The 21,128-nt window shown below is 37.8% G+C and overlaps 1 protein-coding gene across 1 annotated transcript in view; it reads left to right on the plus strand.

Moving 5' to 3' along the window:
• WDR70 (WD repeat domain 70) overlaps positions 1-21,128 on the plus strand; it is a 359,712-nt gene that overhangs the window by 97,229 nt on the left and 241,355 nt on the right. Inside the window, exon 8 of the mRNA XM_063087213.1 lies at positions 8,213-8,366. Within this exon, the coding sequence (XP_062943283.1) occupies positions 8,213-8,366 (154 nt within the window). The remainder of the gene's footprint in view (positions 1-8,212; positions 8,367-21,128) is intronic.

Below are 21,128 nucleotides of genomic sequence, written 5' to 3' on the forward strand. Positions count from 1 at the left end.
TTACTATGTCTCATAAGTTTTTGTGTTGTGATTACCATGAGACTTACAAAATACATTATAGTTATAATACATTATTTTAGACTAATAACAATTTAACTTTGATATCTAAGAAAAAAAAAGAAAAACACAAAGCCAACTTTATGCTTAGGTGCCATTCTCCCCTACTTTTTTTTGTTTGTTTGTTTTGGTTGCCTGACCGGTATAGAGACCTCCCTGCTTTTTGCAACAGATTTGAAGCAACAGATTGTTGCTTCAGGTTACATCTTTTAATATTGTGTATCACTTGTATGGTTGTTGTATATGTTATTGTTGTTAGATTTTTCCTTTAGTCTTCACGCTAAGGATGTAAGCAGTTTATTCACCACTCTTATGACTTTTGAATATTCTGAGGTTGTCTGTGAACTCTTTACTAATGAGTTATGTGCCTTCAAATGTTTTCTTGCTACTTTTTAGCATTGTTTTCTTTCAGATTGAAGAATTCCCTTTAGCATTTCTTACAAGGCAAGTCTAGTGTTAATGAATTCCCTTAAGGTTTGTTTGTCTGATAAAGACTATTTCTCTTTCATATTTGAGGGTTAGTTTTGCCAGATATAGAATTCTTGGCTGACAAGTCTTTTTTCTTCAGTACTTCAAATATATCATCCCATTCTCTTCTGGCCTTTCTACTGAGAAATCCTCTGAGAGACATTTGGGGTCTATTGATTGTTATGTGTTTCTTCTTCTCTTGCTGCTTTCACTGTTCTTTCTTTGTCTTTGGTTTTTGATAATTTGATTATGTTGTGCCTTGGGGTGTTCCTCCTTGGATTGAATTTCGTTGGCCTCTGAGCTTCCTGTATCAGGATGCTGTCATCTTTCTCCATACTTGGTAAATTTTCAGCCTTTATGTTCTTGAATATGCTTTCTACATCATTTCCTTTTTCCTCTATTTCATGTATGCCAATTATGCAGAGGTTATTTAGCTAGAGAGAGTCCCATATTTGCTGTATTTCTGTTTCATTTTTTCTCATTCTTTTTGCTCCTTTGATTTGGTAATTTTATATGTTCTATCTTTGAGCTTACTGATTCTTTCCTCTGTATGATTAAGTCTGCTGTTGGAGCTTCCTGTTGAGTTTTTCAGTTCAGATAATATATTCTGTATTTCTAAAATTTGTCCTTGGTTTTTAAAAAATTGATTCAGTTCCTTTGTCAAGTTTCTTATTCTGCTCCTGGATTGTTTTTCAGATATCATTTAATTTTCTGTCTGTATTTTCTTGTGACTCCCTGAACATCCTTAAGAGGGTTATTCTGAATTCTGTTAGACATTTCCTAAATCTGCTGTTCCTCTGGGTCCATTGCTGGTGCTTTATTTCCTTTGGTTGTTTTGTATTTCTCTGTTCTTTCTTGATCTTTTTGTCTTTATGTTGATGCCTGGGCATTTTAGAAGACTCCTACTTCTTTTAGGTTTGTTTTGGCAGCTGGCCAGTATGGGAATCGAAACCCTTGACTTTCTTTTAGGTTTTATAGGTGTTCTTTGGTAGTGTTAGACCTTTTCCTGGTTAATATCAGAGCTTTATCTTTGGTCTGTAGGGTTTTTGTTATTGTTCTGTTTTTTTTAATTCCATGGTGGATTATTTAGTTACCACCACCACTTAAACTCTGCACTGGAACTAACTTTTGTCCTTTGGTTAATTCCAAAATTGAGGGAACTTCCTGAGGGTACAAGTACTTAAACTTTATGATTGAGCTAAATTTCTGCTTTGCTGATGATTCTCTGGAAATGGCTTTTTGTGTGGATTGGATTGTAATTGTTGGCCTTTTAATCACTTGAGTGTCTTGTGAGGTAAGATATATCTGGGCTTTGTGGAAATTCTGGCCTGGGACTGGGTCTTTCCAGCAAACTGCACCCCCTACAGTTCTGTTGCCCTGACCAGTCTCCACTGAGTGGGCCTGTGCTGATCACATGGCACTTCAGCTGCCCACAATGTGCTCCAGTGTTCCCCTGGCAGGCCAGCTTCCATCTGACACTCCAAAAGCATCCTGTGGGGTGGGACGTGAGTGGATCCCTCACAGTGACCTACTGGCCTCTGGGTGGTTCCTTTCATAGGTCAGTTGTGGTCTCTTGCTTCTGTGGGAGTCCAAGGGAGCCCTGTCATTGGTCTCACAGCCCTGGAGGCTGCTATGGTATGCTCTGAGACCTTCTCCTCTGTAGACTCCAAGCAACTTCACACAAAGGGCTCAGTTGCAGCTTTTGCTGGCTCCTGCTCCATGTGCTACAACTTCTTCCTACCCCTCACTGGGTCAGCCCTGAAGTGGCTGGGGCTGGAAGTTGTTGGAGTGGTCCCTTCTCCCTATTGCTGCAGCTTCTCCCGCCATCACATACTCTGCAGGTCTTTCTTCCTTTATCGCTGAGTTCCAGTGGTCCCAGGTTTGCAGTTTTAGCTTTTTAATACTTCCAAACTGATCAGTTGTGAGAGAGAGTGATGCTGGGGACCATCTGTTCCATTATCTTGGTGACTTCACTCATATATTGCAATTGTCATTGTGATAGATTTCTTCCTGTCTAAGGGTAGATTTTTTTTTTTCATTGGACAACCCCAACAATTTTTCAGGTTCTGTGAGAATTTTATAATTTATTATTTCTGATTAAGATAATATGTAGCTTATTTTGCCCTAATAAATATGCACACCCACATGTATATATTATTTCAGATTATTCATATTTCTGCCACATGGAGTTAAGTATTATTGACATTGTTGTATTTCTCCTTCTGTTGTTTTATACACACATAGGCAAATACTTCTATTTTATACAACTAGTACCATTTTTACATATTATTTTATAACCTCTTTTTTAATGTTTATACATATCACAAATAATATACGTCGAATTTTTGTAGTATTTGTATCTATTTGACAAGTATTTATAGAGCACCTACTATTTGCCAGGTATTGTTTTAGGTTGTGCACATAGAATACTAAATAAGTATAGTGTTGTCCTCATGGAACTTTCATTCTAATAAGGAAAGATGGAGTATAAACAAAATATTTATAATAACAGGTCGTGGTTAGTGTTGTGGAGAAATAACAAACAGGGCAATGTGAATTAGATAGCTCCATTCTTAGAAGCCTTGAAGTACTTTACATAGTTTATATTTCTGTGGGCTTCCTTTTGTCTTCTTAATAACGTGTGACTCTGACATGTCACCATAGATAGGGTGGGGACAGGATCTATCCCCAAAACATCCTAAACATAGGCTGCCCTCAAGCCTATAACAAAACCTAATGGTTTGGCTCTTCCTAACTGTGGTCCTCTACACTCTGATGATTGGCCATGTCTTTGATATTCTTTTTTCTTTGGGGCTTGAAACATGCAGCACATTGCTAAGGAAGCAGACAGCCTTGGGAGCAGAGCAAATATGTACAAACAGAGAAAACAGAAAGCATGAGTAATTCTGATGGAATTGAAACCACAAAACAGCAGAAGGCTTAAATAAGTAGAGTGGGAGGTATAGAGGAAAATTAATTGGTCATAACAGAAGTAATAGAAACAGAGACAGTATACTTGAATCATATAATGGCAAAGCAGAATTGGGAGAAACACATGCTAAAGGGTAGTTGGTGGAGTTCCTCCTTGGGTCAGTAGAGTATATCTGTCACATTAGTAAAGCTACTAAATGAAGAGTTCTTTGTGAGGTCTGGCTGAACACTTGTTCCTAGTATTCTGCATGACCTCAGCTGACCTTTTATCAAATCCCTAAGTAAATTAATAGTTCCTATGGTAAACCAAGTTTTTCTTTGCTATTTGTTGCTTGAAAGAACCATCACCCTAATAAACTTTTATTTCTGGATATGTTGGTACTTCCCTATATTTAGTAATGTTTATGTTTCCTATATTTGTAATAAACATTCTTCTGTTTGTACATTTTTGGTTAAATTATTCATTAATGAATAAAAGTTCACCTTTTATAGTATAAAAATTCTTAGATTAATTTATGTGCACTATATTTAGCAATGGATATATAAAAATTTTCACCTAATTCTTGAAAACTGAAGCATGCTCATTTAAGCATAAAAATAAAAGAATTTAAACTACAAAAAGTATTACATGTTATTTGCTTTCTTAGTTTATTCTGAGAATTTCATAGACTTTAAGATTTAAATTATAATGTAAAATATGGTAATGTCCTTGTTTGATGTATTGGTGAATTAAGGACCTTAATGTAAACTTGCATCAGATGTCTCTCATTTTTATAATATTTAAAATAAAATGTAATATTTAGAAAAATACATTAATTCTAAGGTTATAGCTTGATGACTAATCATAAAATGAACATATCCCTGTAATTGTCATCCAGATCAAAGAAATAGAGTATTACTAGCACCAGAGGCTCATTTGTCAGATATTACCCTCACTCTCCTCATCTGACTCCTTATACCATAGATTACTTTAGCTTGTATTTGAGTGTTACTTAAATGAGAAAATATAGCATATATGCTTTTTTGTCTGGGTTCTTTCACTTGATTATATTTGTAAGATTTATCCATGCTGTGTATGGCAGAAACTTGTTCATTTTAATTGCTATGCAGTGTTCTACAGTATGAATATACATCTTCTTATCTATTTTTTTCCTGTGGACAATTGTGTTGTTTCCTATTTGGGGTCATTTTGAATATTTTTGCTCTGAATATTCTTGTAGATGTCTTTTGGAGCACATATTTATATTTCTGTTGGGTATATACTTGGGAGTGGAATTCCTAGGCCATAGGTTATGTATATATTCTGCTTTAGTATATCCTAAGAGATTTTGAAAACGATTGTACCAATTTACCTTTCTATCCATAATCAGCAAAAGTTACCCTGCATTCTTGTCACATTTTGTATTGTCAGCCTTTTAAATTTTATTCACTTTGGTGGGAATATAGTAGTATCTCATTATAATTTTATTTTGAATTTTCCTGATGAATGGTGAGATTGGACAACTTTTCATAACATCATTGGGTACATGCATACCTCTGAGATACTGTGGGTTTGGTTTCAGACCACTGCAATAAAGCGATGATTGCAGTAAAGTGAGTCACAAGAATTTTTTGGTTTCTCAGTGCATAGGAAAGTTATGTTTACACTGTACTACAGACTATTAAGTTTTCAATAGCATTATGTCTAAAAAAACAATATACATACCTTAATTAAAAAATACTTTATTTCTAAGCAATGTTGGAAAAATGGTGCTGAAAGATTTGCTCAATGCAGGATTGCCACAAACCTTCAATTTGTTTTAAAAAAAAAAGTATTATTGTGAAGCACAAAAGCAAAGTACAATAGATCAAGGTATGCCTGTATTTGGATATCATTTGTGAAGTGCTCAGATCTTTTGAACGTTTTTCTATTGTTCATGTTTTTCTTATTATTTTATGAGTTTTTATATATTTTGGATCTGAGGATTTTTATTGGTTAAATATCAGGCATATCTTCAGTTGCAAACTGTGGGTCGTTTTTTCATTGTCTTGTAATATCTTTTGATGACCAGAAGTTCCCAATTTTGATGAAGTTAAAATTTGCGATGTTTTCTTTTATGATTAGAGTTTTTTAACCCAGTGTCATCAGTGTAATCTTCTAGAAGTTTAGATGTATTACCTTTAAAAATAATAAGACCTACACTGTACCTGGAATTGCTTTTTATTTATTGTGTAAAACCGGGACCAAGATTTGTTTTTACTATATTGATATCCAATTGAGCCAGCATCATTCATTGAGAAGACTTTTCTTACCACCTTTGTCATAAATCAAGTGGTCTTTTTCTTGTCATACTGTACTGGCAAGGACCTCTATTACATGTTGAATAGAAATGGTGAAAATGGGCTAACTTGTCTTGTTCCTGATGTCAAGTAAGATGTTTGCAGTAGTTTTTTTTCTTAATAATACTATTTATCAGTTTATGAACATACCCTTTTCATCCTAATTTGCCAGGAAGTTTTAAAAAATAATTAATGAATAATGAACATAGGCCTTTTTGGATCTTCAGCAGCAACAACAGTTAGGTCAACTTTAGGGATTTGCTGTTGGGCCCATGAATAACTTCCATTCCTGCCACCACAGCTATTTCATTTATAAGCCTATTGTGTTAAGACCAGAAGGGATAATGACAGAGGCTAGCTGATGGTCAAGTCACTTTGTCTGCATAGTTGTTCATTCCCTCTTTTGAAGTTAATCTCTGGTATTAATGTGTGATATATAGAGCTTCATAATTTGTGCCCACTTTTATATGTCTATCCACATTTCTCTTCCCCACATCTTCTTGTCTGAATCTCCTAATGTGTTATAGGGTTTATTGCTCCTCTTCTGGAAAGTTTGTGTCTTACCAGTGTGTTTGCTACTTCTTGTTCACTTGATTCGGTTAACATGATGTCATCAAGATCATGGATCTACCTGAATTTTTTTGGATTGTTCAGATGGTTCATATCCCGTAGGATTGTATTAAGACTAAGGTTAGTAAGGGTGAGCCCGTGGCTCACTTGGGAGAATGTGGTGCTGATAACACCAAGGCCACAGATTTGGATCCCTATATAGGGATAGCTGGTTAGCTCACTTGGGAGAATGTAGTGCTGACACCACCAGGTCAAGGGTTAAGATCCCCTTACCGGTCATCTTAAAAAAAAAAAAAAGACTAAGGGTAGGAAAGTGAATATAACTCTGGTTCAGGGATATGAATGTGTGTTGCTGTTGCTTGCATGTGACTGTTACTGCTTTTGGTGCTCCTTCTTAATAGTGATAGAAAGACATGCATTACCAGGTGAATGACTGCATACCACTTACCTGACAAAGACCAATAACTCTGTCTTTATATGCTGCTAAAGAGACCCTCTGGCTTTCCACACTATAGTCTTTAAGTGGGGATTTATCACCTTAGCCTCTCATTGTTTTTCTCCATTGTATCGACTGTTCCTAGCAACAGCTATCTAATTCCTTCTCCTTTTAACTACTACTCTGTACTTCTCAAATGCCTGAAATATTGCACCTGCCATGCTTTCTCTTTCACAAACAAAAGATTTGGCAATTGTGATTGTACTGCTAACAGCATGTTAAGGACTATATACCATCAGTGTTGGAGTCCAAGTGGTTGATACAACTTGAAAATCTCATTTTGGAGTTGGCTTCATAGGACCACTTCTGGTACCAACTTTCTCAGGTCAGGTTTTTCAAAAACACACTACGAGATGTCAAGATTTATATTTAGAAGTTTATTGGGGAGTGCTTCTGTGGTCAGCTCCTGTGAGAGAGGGTGCATGAGAAACAGCATTAGCAGATGGAGAAATTGAATTTCTCCATCTGTGTGGTTACAGCAGCAACGTCAACTGATCCCACAGGGAGATCTGAGGCTGGAATAATCCTTCTGCAGTATTCGAGAGTGAAGCACAGGGCTAGACCTTTTTGCTGCACATTGACCAGTCATTGAATGTGAGCTGCTTTGGGATTGTAGCATAACCTTGGGTGAAGAAGTTCTCTGCAACTCAGGGAAATTCCTGAGGGTTCAGCTATTAGTCATCAGCCAGCAAATTTCTGGAAGCTGGGAGAATGAGTACTTCAGTTCTCAAGGGGGAGTTCTGGCTGGCACACTACTGTAGCCACAGTAGCAATATCAGTTTTAGTGGATTGGTGAGGGTGGAAAGGATACTTTAGTGCTAGAGAAATAAAGGAGATGATGAGGGTTGAAATCTTGTTAAAACAGCTTAAGTGTGAAGGGCAGGAGAGAGAGGATAGTCAGTAGAAGTTTCTGAGGAGACTAGGAAGGATAGGATCCAGGTTACAGGAAGTGTAGTTTGCTTTGTGCAGTAAGAGATTCATTTCCACCATTGTAATTGAAAAGTAGGAGGAAGAGAGGAGTTCAGGTACAGATAACTTTATAACATTAATGGGAGAAAGTTGAGACAGTTCTCATTTGTTTCTTCTGGGAAAGAACCAGAAGATTCAACAGCTGAAAGAGGGAGAGTTGGTTGGGTTGAAAGGTGTAAGGTAAGTAGAGAAGGTTTTAATAGATTGCGTGGAGAGTGGGAAGAGAGAGCTAAAAGGATAGCCAGTAGGTGTTGAGGGGTCCATTTGGGGTGACGTTCCAATTTTGTGGAATTATTAGTTTCTGCAGTTGTGTAACATTTTTTCTGGCAGTGCTTGATATAGTGAGAAGATAAACATTATGGTTGGTGTCTCACCAGACTATTTTCTTTTTCTTTTGCGTAGCCATCAGATCAAGTCATTACAGTACAGTAACACAGGAGACATGATTCTTGTTGTATCTGGAAGCTCTCAGGCCAAGGTGATTGACAGAGATGGTTTTGAAGTAATGGAATGTATAAAGGGAGACCAATATATTGTGGACATGGCCAACACCAAGGTAAGCCTTAAGCAGAATATTTTAATGAATTTAATTAATTTAGCACACATTTATTAACAACTTGTTTGAGTTGTCATATAATAATTTACCCCAAAAGTTAGTGTCTTAATACAGTAACAATTTATTAGTTCTCACAGTTGTATGGATTGGCTAAAGAGTTTTTTCTGTTTCATATAGTTTCAGCCGAGGCACTAGGATGGTGATGAGGTCCAAAATGGCCTCGTTCAGATGGTTTACAGTCAGTGCTCTATTCCATGGCATCTCTCTGTCTTCTCTCTTTGTGACTTCTTCACCCCAGCTCTCCACCCCTTCCCCTCTTGATGTCTCTTTTTCTCTTTCCATGTGTCTAATTTGGGTCTTCTCTCAGTGTGGTGGTCTTAGAGGGGTTTGACTTCTTGCTTGATGGCTGAGTTCCATGAGGGACAAACATGGAAACTGTAGATGTCTTAATATCTGGCTTCAGGTCTCACACAGTATCATAGAACCAGCCTAAATTTGGGGGAGAGAAGGTAGACCCCACCATCTGATGAGTGACTGGCAAGGTCAAACTGTAAAAGATCATGTGGGATGGGAAATATTGCTGCAGCTGTCTTTGGAAACACACTACCCAGCTACTATGTGTTAGACTTTTAGTGCAAGAAGCAAAGAGAGTCTCATCAACCTTTTTATGTAAAAAATTGTTATAGGATAATAGTATTTTTAAATTAATGTGTAAATATATTAAATATCAGCTAACTATAGCCACAATAATACTGTGAAACTTAGGGCTTGGAAAAACAGCTGTTTATTCTTGTTAGTATGTCTGTGGGTTGGCTGTTCTTGGCTGGGCTTTGCTTCAAGCTGCAGATAGAGTCTAAATTTGTTCCATTTCTCTCTGCAGATAGAATCTAGATCTGTTCCATTTGTCTGCTGTTCCTCCTTAGACCAGTGGACTACCTGAGGGCGTGTTTTTTTCATAGAAACACAAGGAAACCTCAAATCTGGAAGTACATTTCAAGCCTTTGCTTATATCATGTCCACTAACAGCCAACAGCCAAAACACATCACATGGCCATGGCTAACTTCAATAGAGTGGAGAAATATGCCTTGTCCCTCGTGGGAGGAACTGCAGTGTTATGTGGCAGAGATTGTGAATATAAAGTTGAATTGGGAACAGTAATGCAGTCTAACACAGGTATATTAAAGTGCGAGTAGGCATGGTTGATGCAGAATTTTGAGCCTTCCTTTTAATTCTGATTTTTACTTTTTCCTCCATCCTGTTCTAGTACCTTCTTCTAACACACTAATTCTTAAGCCTGAACCAGAATCTTGTATGAGATTTGGTTGTGTAAGAAAATACAATCCTCGTTATTTGTAGATTCTGTGTTTGTGAACACAGACTACTTGCTAAAATTCTTTTATAACCCTCAAATCAGTACTTATGACACTTTAATGGTCATTTGTAGGCACGTGTTTGCACAGAGTGGCAAGAAATTTGAGTTTGAACGAGGTAACACCCTGCCTTCTTGTTTCATTTCTCATACTGTAATCAAGTGTCCTTTTTGTGGTCTGTTTAGTATCATGTCTTTTCTTTTTTTTAAATTTTTTAAAAATTTAAATGCTTTTTGTTGGTGGTTTTGCTGTTTAAAATGGCCCCCAAGCATAGTGCTGAACTACTGTAGTGCTGCCTAGTGTTTCCAAGAGCAAGAAGTCCGTGAGGTGCCTTACAGAGAAAAAAAAAAAACGTGTGGTAGATACACTTCATTCAAGCATGAGCTATATAGTGTTGGTGGCTGTGGGTTCAATGTTAATGAACCAACACTGTATATTAAATAAGGTGTCCTTAAACACAAACACACACATAAAACAAAGTTATGTGTTGACTTGTTGATGAAAATATGACCAGAGGCTTGCAGGAACCTAACTCTGTATTTGCTAATTCAGTGTTCATGGAACTTTATAGACCATAACTACCATGCATAATGAGAATCAGCTGGGGCCGGCCCTGTGGCTCACTCGGGAGAGTGCGGCGCTGGGAGCGCAGCGGTGCTGGGAGCGTCAAGGCCGCGGGTTCGGATCCTATATAGGACTGGCTGGTGCGCTCACTGGTTGAGTGCGGTGCGGAGGACACCAAGCCAAGGGTTACGATCCCCTTACTGGTCACTAAAAAAAAAAAAAAGAAAAGAAAAGAATCCGCTGTAATCTATTTTCGGTGCTCTGGTTGAGTTATTGGATTAAATTAGTATAGTGTGTTTCCAGCTGCCCTGTGTTGAACCCTAATGAAGTGCCTCTTAAATCTGATGAGGATCACAATGCCGTGCCCTTTTTTTTCTTATTGACTGATTGTTTATTGAGTGTTCAGTATGTGTTAGGTGATTTGAACAAAATTCAAATATAATTTTAAGATAATTGTAATGGTGGCTTGAATAATTTTATTTTATTTTTTCATGCATTCTATTAGAGTTTCTCATGACTCTCTCCTTAAAATCATTTCCCAGTAGATTCCACCAAATATGTTTTGGGGGTGAAGGTAGTAAGGAAATAAAGCAGACAGGGCTCCAGATCATCTTCCCTATCTTAAACTCAAATATTTCTGTTTTTATCTGTTTCACTCAAAGCTTTTGGGAATGCAAAACTTTATTTAAATAACTGGTTTGTGGAAATGAAAGCATTTAAAACTGGCCACAGACTTTACGAACATGAGCATAAAAGCACAAGCAACAAAAGAAAAAATAAACAACTGGGACTATAGCAAGCTAAAAAGCCCTGCACAGCAAAAGAAACAATCAACAGAGTGAAATGACAACCTACAGAGTGGGAGAAAATTTTTGCTAACTGTGCATCTGACAAGGGATTAATATCCATAATATGCAAGGAACTCAAGCAATTACACAGTAAAAAAAAAATAACCCAATTAAAAAATGGGCAAAGGAGCTGAATAGACATTTTTCAAATGGAAGACATACAAATGGCCAAGAGGTACATGAAAAAATGCTCAACATCACTAGTCACCAGGGAAATGCAAATTAAAACTGTATTGAGATATCATCTCACCCCAGTTAGACTGGCTGTAATGAAAACGACAGACAATAACAAATGCTGACGAGGATGTGGAGAGAAGGGAATGCTCCTACACTCTTGGTGGAACTGTAAATTAGTACAAGCACTATGGGAAACAGTATGGAGTTTTCTCAAACAGCTACAGATAGATCTTCCATATGATCCAACAATCCCACTTCTGGGTATACCCAAAGGAATGAAAATCATCATGTCAAAGGGATACCTGCACTCCCTTGTTTACTGCAGCTCTGTTTACAATAGCCAAGATATGGAACCAACCAAAATGTCCATCGATGGGAGATTGGATAAGGGAAATGTGGTATATATGCACCATGGAATAATGCTCTGCCATAAAAAAGAATGAAATTCTCCCATTTGCGACAACATGGATGAGCTTGGAGAAACTTATATTGAGTGAAATAAGCAAAGCACAGAGGGATAAATACCACATGTACGTACTATAAGTCATCCCACCCTGCCAAATATTATCTCTAGTTTGATTTTAAAATCATGGTTTATACTATCTCCATTTCCCAGAAGCCAATAAGATTAATTAACTACTTGTCTAGGAAATGTTACTGATATCTTAATTGTAGTCTTTGGCTAGAATGATCGGTCTAGGTGCTGCAACTATTATTATTTGAAAGAGGTAAATTTGATAGGACACTCTTTTAAAAAAAAATTTTTTTTAACCTCTTTTCTGATTCCAAGAGTAATTAATAACTTATGGCTTTACTGGAAAATTCAACAAATAGGATGTTAAAGGAAGCAATTTAATATATCTGATCTGTCACGTTAGAGTGTTACATGCTTCAAATATAAACAGTCCCTTCCAATTATATTTTTAAACTTTTACATTATTACATTTGTATCTCTATTCTTTACATCATTTTATATATGTGTATTCATATGCAACAGTACTTCAAACAGTTTATAGAAACATTTGTATTACTCTTTAAAAAAATATATTTTTTATATTTTATGATGTTGTTGCAGAGCAGTTGGGAGGAAGGGGGAGAGGAGAAAGGGGAAGGAAATGGGATGGAAGAAGGAGGAAGGAGGAGAGGTTGGATTGAGGCCTGTGGCACCCCCATTCATTCTCACAGGGGAGACCAGGGGGCTTCCAGTGGTGCCTTGGTCATTGCTTGGCTGAGTGCCGATGTCATGGGAGCATGGCAGAAGCCCTAGCCCCCTACCACCCCAGCTTGAGTACCTTCTTGCTGCGGCTCAGTGGTTATCACTGGGTTGGTTTCTCATGCTGAGGGGTGTGGCCAAGGCCCTTGGCCCCCCCCCCACCCTGGGTCAGGAGAGCCTGGGGCGCTTCCTGCAGCAGCTCAGTGATGGTTGCTGGGGTGGTTGCATGTGTCGGTGGGGTGTGGCTGAGGCCCTTGGCTCCCCACCTGCCCAGGTTGAGAGAGCCCAGGGTGCTTCCTGTGGTGGCTCAGTGGTGGTCACTGGGGTGATTGCGTGTGCTGGGGGGTCGTGGCTGAGGCCCTCTGCCCCCCACCTCCCCAGCTCAGGAGAGCCTGGGGCTTCCTGTGGTGGTTTGGTGGTCATTGCTGGGCTGGTTGTGGGTGTCGGGGGGCATGGATGAGGCCCTCAGCCCCCAACCACTATGGCTCGGGAAAGCCTGGAGTGCTTCCTGTGGCAGCTCAGCGGTTGTTGCTGGGCTGGTTGCAGGTGTCAGGGGACCATGGCAGAGGCACTCAGATCCCCACCCTCAGGACTGGTTTGGGGTGTTGGGGGGCATGGCTGAGGCCCCCAGCCCTCCCCCCCACCAAGCCAGGGGACTTCTGATCCTTCTAGGTTTTATAGGTATTCTTTGGTGATGTGAAACCTTTACTAGTTAATGTCAAAATTTGTCTCTGGTCTATGGGTATTTTGTTTTTTCTTACAGTTCTGTGTTGGATTATTTGCTGTTCTCACCACTTAAACTCTGCATTGGAACTTTGTTGTCCTTTGCTTCTTTTAAAATGGTAGAACTTCCTCTGGGGACAAGTACCTGAGTTCTGTGGTTGAGCTAAATTGCTGCTTTACTGCTGATTCCCTAGGGAAGGCTTTTTGTGTAGCTCAGGTTTTAATGGTTGACTTTATAGGTACTTCCAGGTCTAGTGAGATCCAGTGCACCTGGGTTGTGTAGAAGCACTGGTCTGGGCCGGAGTCTTTTCATCAAACTGCACCCCATGGAATTCTATATTCATGACCAGTCTCCTCTGAGTGCTCCTGTGTTGATTGAGGGGCAGATCAACTGTCCTTGCTGTGCTCCAGTGTTCTCCTGGTGGGCCCGTCTCTCCCACCATCCATGCTCCAAACACTTCCCATGGGATGTTCCTTGTTCTGGTCCCTTGCAGTGGCTCACCAGCCTCTGAGTGCCTCCTTTTATTCAGTTGTTGTGGCTCCTAGCTCTTATGTGGATCCACGGGAAACCTTTTAGTGTGGTCTTGCTAGCTTGGGGGCCACCAAGGCCCTCTTCTCCCCTGCTGCCTCCATGCAGCTTCATCTGAAGGGCCCAGCTGTAGCTTTTGCCAGCTTCTGCTCTGTGTGCTCAGCAGCTCCAGCCTGTAAGCATCCAGGATTCTGAACGGTCAGAGTGGTTTTTCCTCTTTCATTGTGACTTCTCCTGCCTTCATGTCGAAAGCATACTTTAAAAACTATGTTTATAGTGTCATCTAAACTCATGTATCCTAAAACAGAATTTTGGTACATTGCTTCCAGTCAGGAAGTATTTTCCTCCATTACTTTCAACTCTTAGGCAAACACTTTGCCTGAGATTCATATGGGGCTCTTTGGCTAGAGACTACAAATGTGTGACTATGAAGCCAATATAATATTCCTATATATTAAAACTCTGTAACAAATCAGTATTATGTTAAATTGAAAGATGTTTTAGTAGGTAAATAAGTAAATGCTCATGGCGATAGTCTGATAATCTCATTATCAAACTTTTATCAATTTATCTAGAGTTGGTATTGTTAAGTCTGATGATCTCATTATCAAGCTTTTTAAAATCAATTTATCTAGAGTTGATATTGTTAAGCCTTTCTCCAGAATTGTCTTTATTCCTTTTTCTTTTCAGCATCAAAGCAGTTCTGTGCCATTTATTTCTTAACTACGTGACTAAACTAGAGAGGGCAGATTTGGGGGACTCCAGTAGGCTTGGACCTGTTAGTGGGAGATTTCTCCATGAGTGAAATTTAATTATGGAAGTTAGAAGGGAAATTATAAGAAACTTTAGGAAGAAAATGTTTTTCAAAATGCTTTATTTATTTTTGAATAGTACGTGTAGTCTTTCTGATACCCAAATGTTCCAAAAAGTTGCCCTTATTATTTGGAGATGAAATATATTAGTCATGTCTTTTTACTGGTAAATATGTTCTCCTAACAAGTAAAATATTTAATATTTATTAAAATAATTGAGTTCCAGGTATATTTTTGTTTCCTTAAGCAGTTTCAACTGATGGTTTTAATTACAGATGTAACTCTAAAAAGTTCAGTGATTTGAAATACCTTGTATTTCTTTTTTTCTGAACATTTCCACAACTTTTTATTTAATATAAACTCCTTAAGTGGTGTGTCCCCATCATTTCTTGGGTACTTTCTTACATTCTGGTATAACAAAATGTTCCAGGCTCATGATGTACTTTTCTTGCTCTGATGTTACCTACTTCTCTAATCCATGGCTCCTTTTAATAGGGAATTCAATTTAGAATACAAGATCTGGGTATTTGATATATTCATTACTACTAGGGTGTCATTGCTTCTAGACTCCAAGACAGACTTAGGAGTGGGGGAGAAACCATCCAGACAAAAAATAAATAAAATTTATGAAAAATCATAAGTTCGTATGGTTATATCCAATTCTACGTCAACTTCCTATCTTTTCCCCATTCTATACTTGTAATTCACTTCTTTAACAGTGAGAAGCTTGGCTTCCAGCATCGTAACTATATTTACTTATTTGTTCAATGCTACATAGACAGTAGTTTCAAAATTGCTATACCTGTAGGAGTTGTTGTAGGGATTATTATAAGATGGCCCCCCAAGAGTCTCTGTCTTTCCTCTCCAGTGTGGTTGTGAACTCTGAGTATAACGAGACAGTCATTCCTATGATTAGGCTATATTATGTGACACAATGAGCATTAAGAAAGGAAGATTACTTTCAGTGGATCCAGCCTCATCAAGTGAGTACTTAAAAATGATTGGCTCTTCCTGACAAAAGAGATTCTGAGTGTGGGAGGGACTTGATGTGAGGGAGATTTTCTGCTCCTGGTTTTGAAGATGGAATCAGAAGTTGTGAGTGATGAATTTGGATGTATAGGAGATTTCCAAACAAAGTGTTGAAGATGCTACCTGGTTCCTTGTTTCTGATGGTAAAATACGAGAGAAGAAAGATAAATTGAGGGAAATCTTCTTAAAAGGGAACCAACACTAGCTGATTTAGTTTATTTTCAGCCTATCTAAATGGAAAATTATGCTAACATAAAAAAACAGCTTCTGAAAGTGTGGTATAGAGAAAAAGCCAAGGGTGTAGCTGTACAACCTCAGAAAGATCAAAAGGCCAGAGTATTCACAGTATGGACTCTTCTAAGTAATTAAGGTTGTGCCTCACAGATCTTTCTAACCAAACCAGGTGACCTCTAGGAAGCTTAAGTTCCTCAGCTATTTCAACAAGAGCTATTGATAAAGAAGAGATTGTTTTGCACAGATATGTGGGCATGTCCTTGATTCATGGAAGGAAATGACTAAGAGTGTGGTGGATTACAACAGGGGTTGGCAAACTACAGCGTGTGGGTCAAATCCATCCTCCACCCTGTTTTTGTAAATAAAAGTTTTATTGAAACTCAGTCATGTCCATTAATTTACTATTGTCTGTGTCTCCTTTTGTGCTACAATGGTAGAGTTGAGTAGTAGGAGAGACCATGTGGCCCACAAAGCCTGATGTACGTATACTGTTTGACCATTTAGAGAAAAAGTATGACAGGTATGACAATTCCCCAATTAAAGCTATGAACATTTTCTTCTGCAAAATGTATTCACACAAAATTTGGCTGACAATTGCAGGAAGTTTGGTGATTTCTGAAAGTCTGTGAATGGACTGGTTAAAAAGAACTTTTGGGTCAGAGTTCACAGTATATTCCCTACTACATATCATCTCTTCATAGGAGTTGGCTTTGTAGTTAGCTCACCATGCCAAAGACATGGGTACTCTCATTTTGTGGGTCATGGAGCATCACCTCATTCAGTGACTATGAATGGCACCCCAATAGCTTTATAGCTGTTGTTATTGACGCAGCCTCAAGAGTATGGACAAATTAGTATAGATCAGCACACCTCTGTGTGTGTGTGTGTGTGTGTGTGTGTGTGTGTAAGAAACCAATATTAGTCATGGATAAGTAATATCCTCTCTTTATGCAAAGTATAGCATATTATGAGAAATAAATAGTGGCTTACTTCTTTCTTCTAGGCTATTTCCAGTTAAGTCTGTTAAATAAAAGAAGAGATACTTTTCAAGTGTACCCATGTTTAGATAAAGGGGGAAGAGAGAAAAACTAGTTTATCTGATGAAAAAGTACTTTAGTCACTAACTGTTCTTTAATAGGTGTCACTTTAAAATTTTTTGCACTAGTTTTAGCCATAGTACTGAATCTGTTTAGATCCATTTAAGAATCCTTAGTTGAACTTCATTTTGTTATGACTAATTTTGGACACTGTTTTAATGCAAGGGCACTTAACATTCCCAATGCCTTTGTCATGCTTTTATCTTTACAAACAAGAAACAACATTCATGGTCTTTTAGATTTTTTCAACTTAACCTACTATTTGTGTTTTTATTCTGTGTACTCAGCAGCTAACGTGACCACATATACTTTCACCTTAATGTCTTCTGTAGTAGGGGCCATTTTCTTTTGGTCCTCTTGAAAAATATCCTTTATATTACAAGATGCTATTTCAACTCTAATCAACAAATATCAGTCAAAGACCTGTTTTCTGGGGTTTGCCTTCAAGACAGGTCTCAGGCTGGGTGAGTTGTTGGGTTACTGTTTGGACATAGTACAGGAATTAAAATTCTAAGGACTGAATTGAGTAGCAGTTATCTGTAGAATCCCTGAGTCTGGGAGTGAAGAGAGGAAACTGGTACACTGGGAACTGGCTGGGAGGTAAGCAGACTATGCATCAGATAAGAGACCAGGCAGAGATGTCAGTTGAGATGGAGCTGAGTTAAACAAAGAAGGAGAATGAGGGTATGGAGTAGTGTGCAAGATTAGGGAAGCCATGGCAGTTTAGGATCTAAGTCCTCAAAGGCTGGGCATATCTTGGGTTACTTGGGTGTTCCTTTTATTGCAGATCATAAGCTGTTTTTCTGGACCAGAGGCACATGCAAAATAAGGTACTTCAAAAGTTTGTGGAAAAATGCGATTAAAAGATAATACGAATCTTTCCATGAACTTTTTGAAGTACTCTTGTATTTAACCAGGCAAAATTCGACCAGATACATGTTAAATGCTAGTCATTAGAAATTCTTTTTTTCTTAAACATAGGCTGACAAATTTTTATTTTCTAAAGGGGTTAATGGGATCCCTGAAAATCCTATGGATTTTAATAAACCAATCATTTAATTATTGTTTTTCAGTACCTTAACTGAAATAAACTTAACTCACTTCTTGGTTCATGGCACTTGTCCTTGTGCCATATTGACTGTCAGTTTTCAGTTCTCATAATAATGTAACTGTCAGAGGCATTTGACACATTTGATTACTCTTTCCTCTCTGAAATATCTTCTTTATTTGACTTCCAATTCACTGTACTTTTTTGGTTTTCTTCGTAACTTGCCGAATGTTCCTTTTCACTTTCATTTTATTACTCCTCCTTTTCCATTTAACCTCTAAATACTGGAGAATGCCAGGGCTCAGTGCTGAGCCTTCTTTAGTATTTATACTTGCTCCCTGATTGACCTCATCTGGTCACATGGCTTTAAATAACATGTATAGACACTGATGACATACAAATTTATAGTTCTTGACCTGTCTTCTTACCTGTCCAGTATTACCAACTACCTGCTTGAGAAACTCTCTTGGATGTATAATAGGCATTGTAACTTGTCAAAAAAGAAAAATGTGATTTTTCTTCCTAGACCTTGCTATTTTCCCCCTAATAATTTATTATGGATGCTTTAATAAATAACTTGAGACTTTTCTAATAGAAGCACTTAGGTGCTGCCAATGCTCCCTCTAAGCATTTCTTTAGCTATATTCCACAGATTTTGAGATATTGTGTTTTCATTTTCATTCAGTTCCTTTGGGATTAACTATTTGGCCCATGGATTAGTTAGCAGTGTGGTGGTTAGTATCCAAATATTTGGGGATTTTTCTGTTATTTTCCTGTTACTGATAATTAATTTAATTCTCTTAAGGTCTGGAAACATACTCTGAATAATTTTAATTCTTTTATGTTTGATGAAGTTTGTTTTGTGACCTAGAATATAATCTATCTTAGTGAGTGTTCTGTGTGTGCTTATAAAGAATGTGTATTCGGCTTCTGCTGGATGGAATGTTATGTTAACGGCATTTAGGTCAAATCACTTCATAAAGTTTTTCATGTATTCTGTATCCTTGCTGATTTCCTGTCAGCTTGTTTTATCAATTACTGCGAAGTATATTGAAATCTCCATTTACAATTGCATATTTAACCAATGCTCTTTCCAGTTTGATCATTTTCAGCTTTATCTGTCTTGAAACAATAAAAATTATTGTTTGCTTGGCATATCTTTTTAAAAATTCATTCATTCAACAATATTTATTGCATAAATACTGTATGCAAGGCATGGTTCTAGTACTGAGAATTCAGCATTAAAAAATAAAAAGCAAAGTCCTTATGAAGCTTATATTTCACTGGGGAGACAGGCACATATGCAAGAATTATATATAACAAAATCAGAGAGTAATAAGTACTATGAAGAAAAATGAGGCAGATTAATTGGATGGAGAGTGGCTAGGTGCTTCCTGGGTAGTCAGGGAGGTCTCTCTGAGGAGGTAGCATTCAATCTGAAACCTGAATTAATAGAGCCTTATTGTAGGAGAGTGCAGCTATCCCTTCAACATGTTAATTACCTTTTCTTTGAATATATATCCAGAATTGGGATCGCTGGATTATATGGTAGTTCCACGTGTAGTTTTTTGAGAAACCTCCGTACTGTTTTCCATAATGGCTATACTAGTTTACATTCCCAGCAACAGTATATAAGAGTTCCCCTTTCTCCGCATGCTTGCCAGCATTGTTATTATTTATCTTTTTGCTAATAGCCATTCTAAATGGGATAAGATGATAACTCATTGTGGTTTTGATTTGCATTTTCCTGATGATTAGTGATGTTAAGCATTTTTTTGTATACCTCTTGGCCATTTATATGTCTTCTTTTGAGAAATGTCTATTCAGCTCATTTGCCCATTTTTTTTTTAAAAATTTTATTTTGTCGATATACATTGTGGCTGATTATTGTTGCCCATCACCAAATCCCCCCTCCCTCCCCCTCCCCCCCACCAATGTCCCCTCTGTTTGCTTGTCCTGTCAACTTCAAGTAATTGTGGTTGTTATATCTTCTTCCCCCCCGCCCCCCCCCGGTTTTTTTTTTTTTTGTGTGTGCGTGTGTGTGTGTGTGTGTGTGAATTTATATATTAATTTTTAGCTCCCACCAATAAATGACAACATGTGGTATTTCTTTTTCTGTGCCTGACTCGTTTCACTTAATATAATTCTCTCAAGGTCCATCCATGTTGTTGCAAATGGCAGTATTTCATTCCTTTTTATAGCTGAGTAGTATTCCATTGTGTAGATGTACCACATTTTCCGTATCCACTCATCTGATGATGGACATTTTGGCTGGTTCCTACTCTTGGCTGTTGTAAAGAGTGTTGCGATGAACATTGGGGAACAGGTATAACTTCGACTTGATAATTTCCATTCTTCTGGGTATATTCCCAACAGTGGGATAACTGGGTCGTATGATAGATCTATCTGCAATTGTTTGAGAACCTCCATACCATTTTCCATAGATGCTGCACCATTTTGCAGTCCCACCAACAATGTATGAGAGTTCCTTTTTCTCCGCAACCTCGCCAGCATTTATCGTTCAGAGTCTTTTGGATTTTAGCCATCCTAACTGGGGTTAGATGGTATCTCAGTGTGGTTTTGATTTGCATTTCCCGGATGCTGAGTGATGTTGAGCATTTTTTCATATGTCTGTTGGCCATTTGTATATCTTCCTTAGAGAAATGCCTACTTAGCTCTTTTGCCCATTTTTTAATTGGGTTGCTTGTTTTTTTCTTGTAAAGTTGTTTGAGTTCCTTGTATATTCTGGATATTAATCCTTTGTCAGATGTATATTTTGCAAATATTTTCTCCCACTCTGTTGGTTGTCTTTTAACTCTGTTAATTGTTTCTTTTGCTGTGCAGAAGCTTTTTAGTTTGATATAATCCCATTTGTTTATTTTTCCTTTGGTTGCCCGTGCTTTTGGGGTCGTATTCATGAAGTCTGTGTCCAGTCCTATTTCCTGAAGTGTTTCTCCTATGTTTTCTTTAAGAAGTTTTATTGTTTCAGGGTGTATATTTAAATCCTTAATCCATTTTGAGTTGATTTTAGTATACGGTGAGAGGTATGGATCTAGTTTCTTTCTCCTGCATATGGATATCCAGTTATCCCAGCACCATTTGCTGAAGAGGCAGTCC

This window comes from Cynocephalus volans, chromosome 2, assembly GCF_027409185.1.
Source record: "Cynocephalus volans isolate mCynVol1 chromosome 2, mCynVol1.pri, whole genome shotgun sequence".
Classification (NCBI taxonomy): Eukaryota; Metazoa; Chordata; class Mammalia; order Dermoptera; family Cynocephalidae; genus Cynocephalus; species Cynocephalus volans.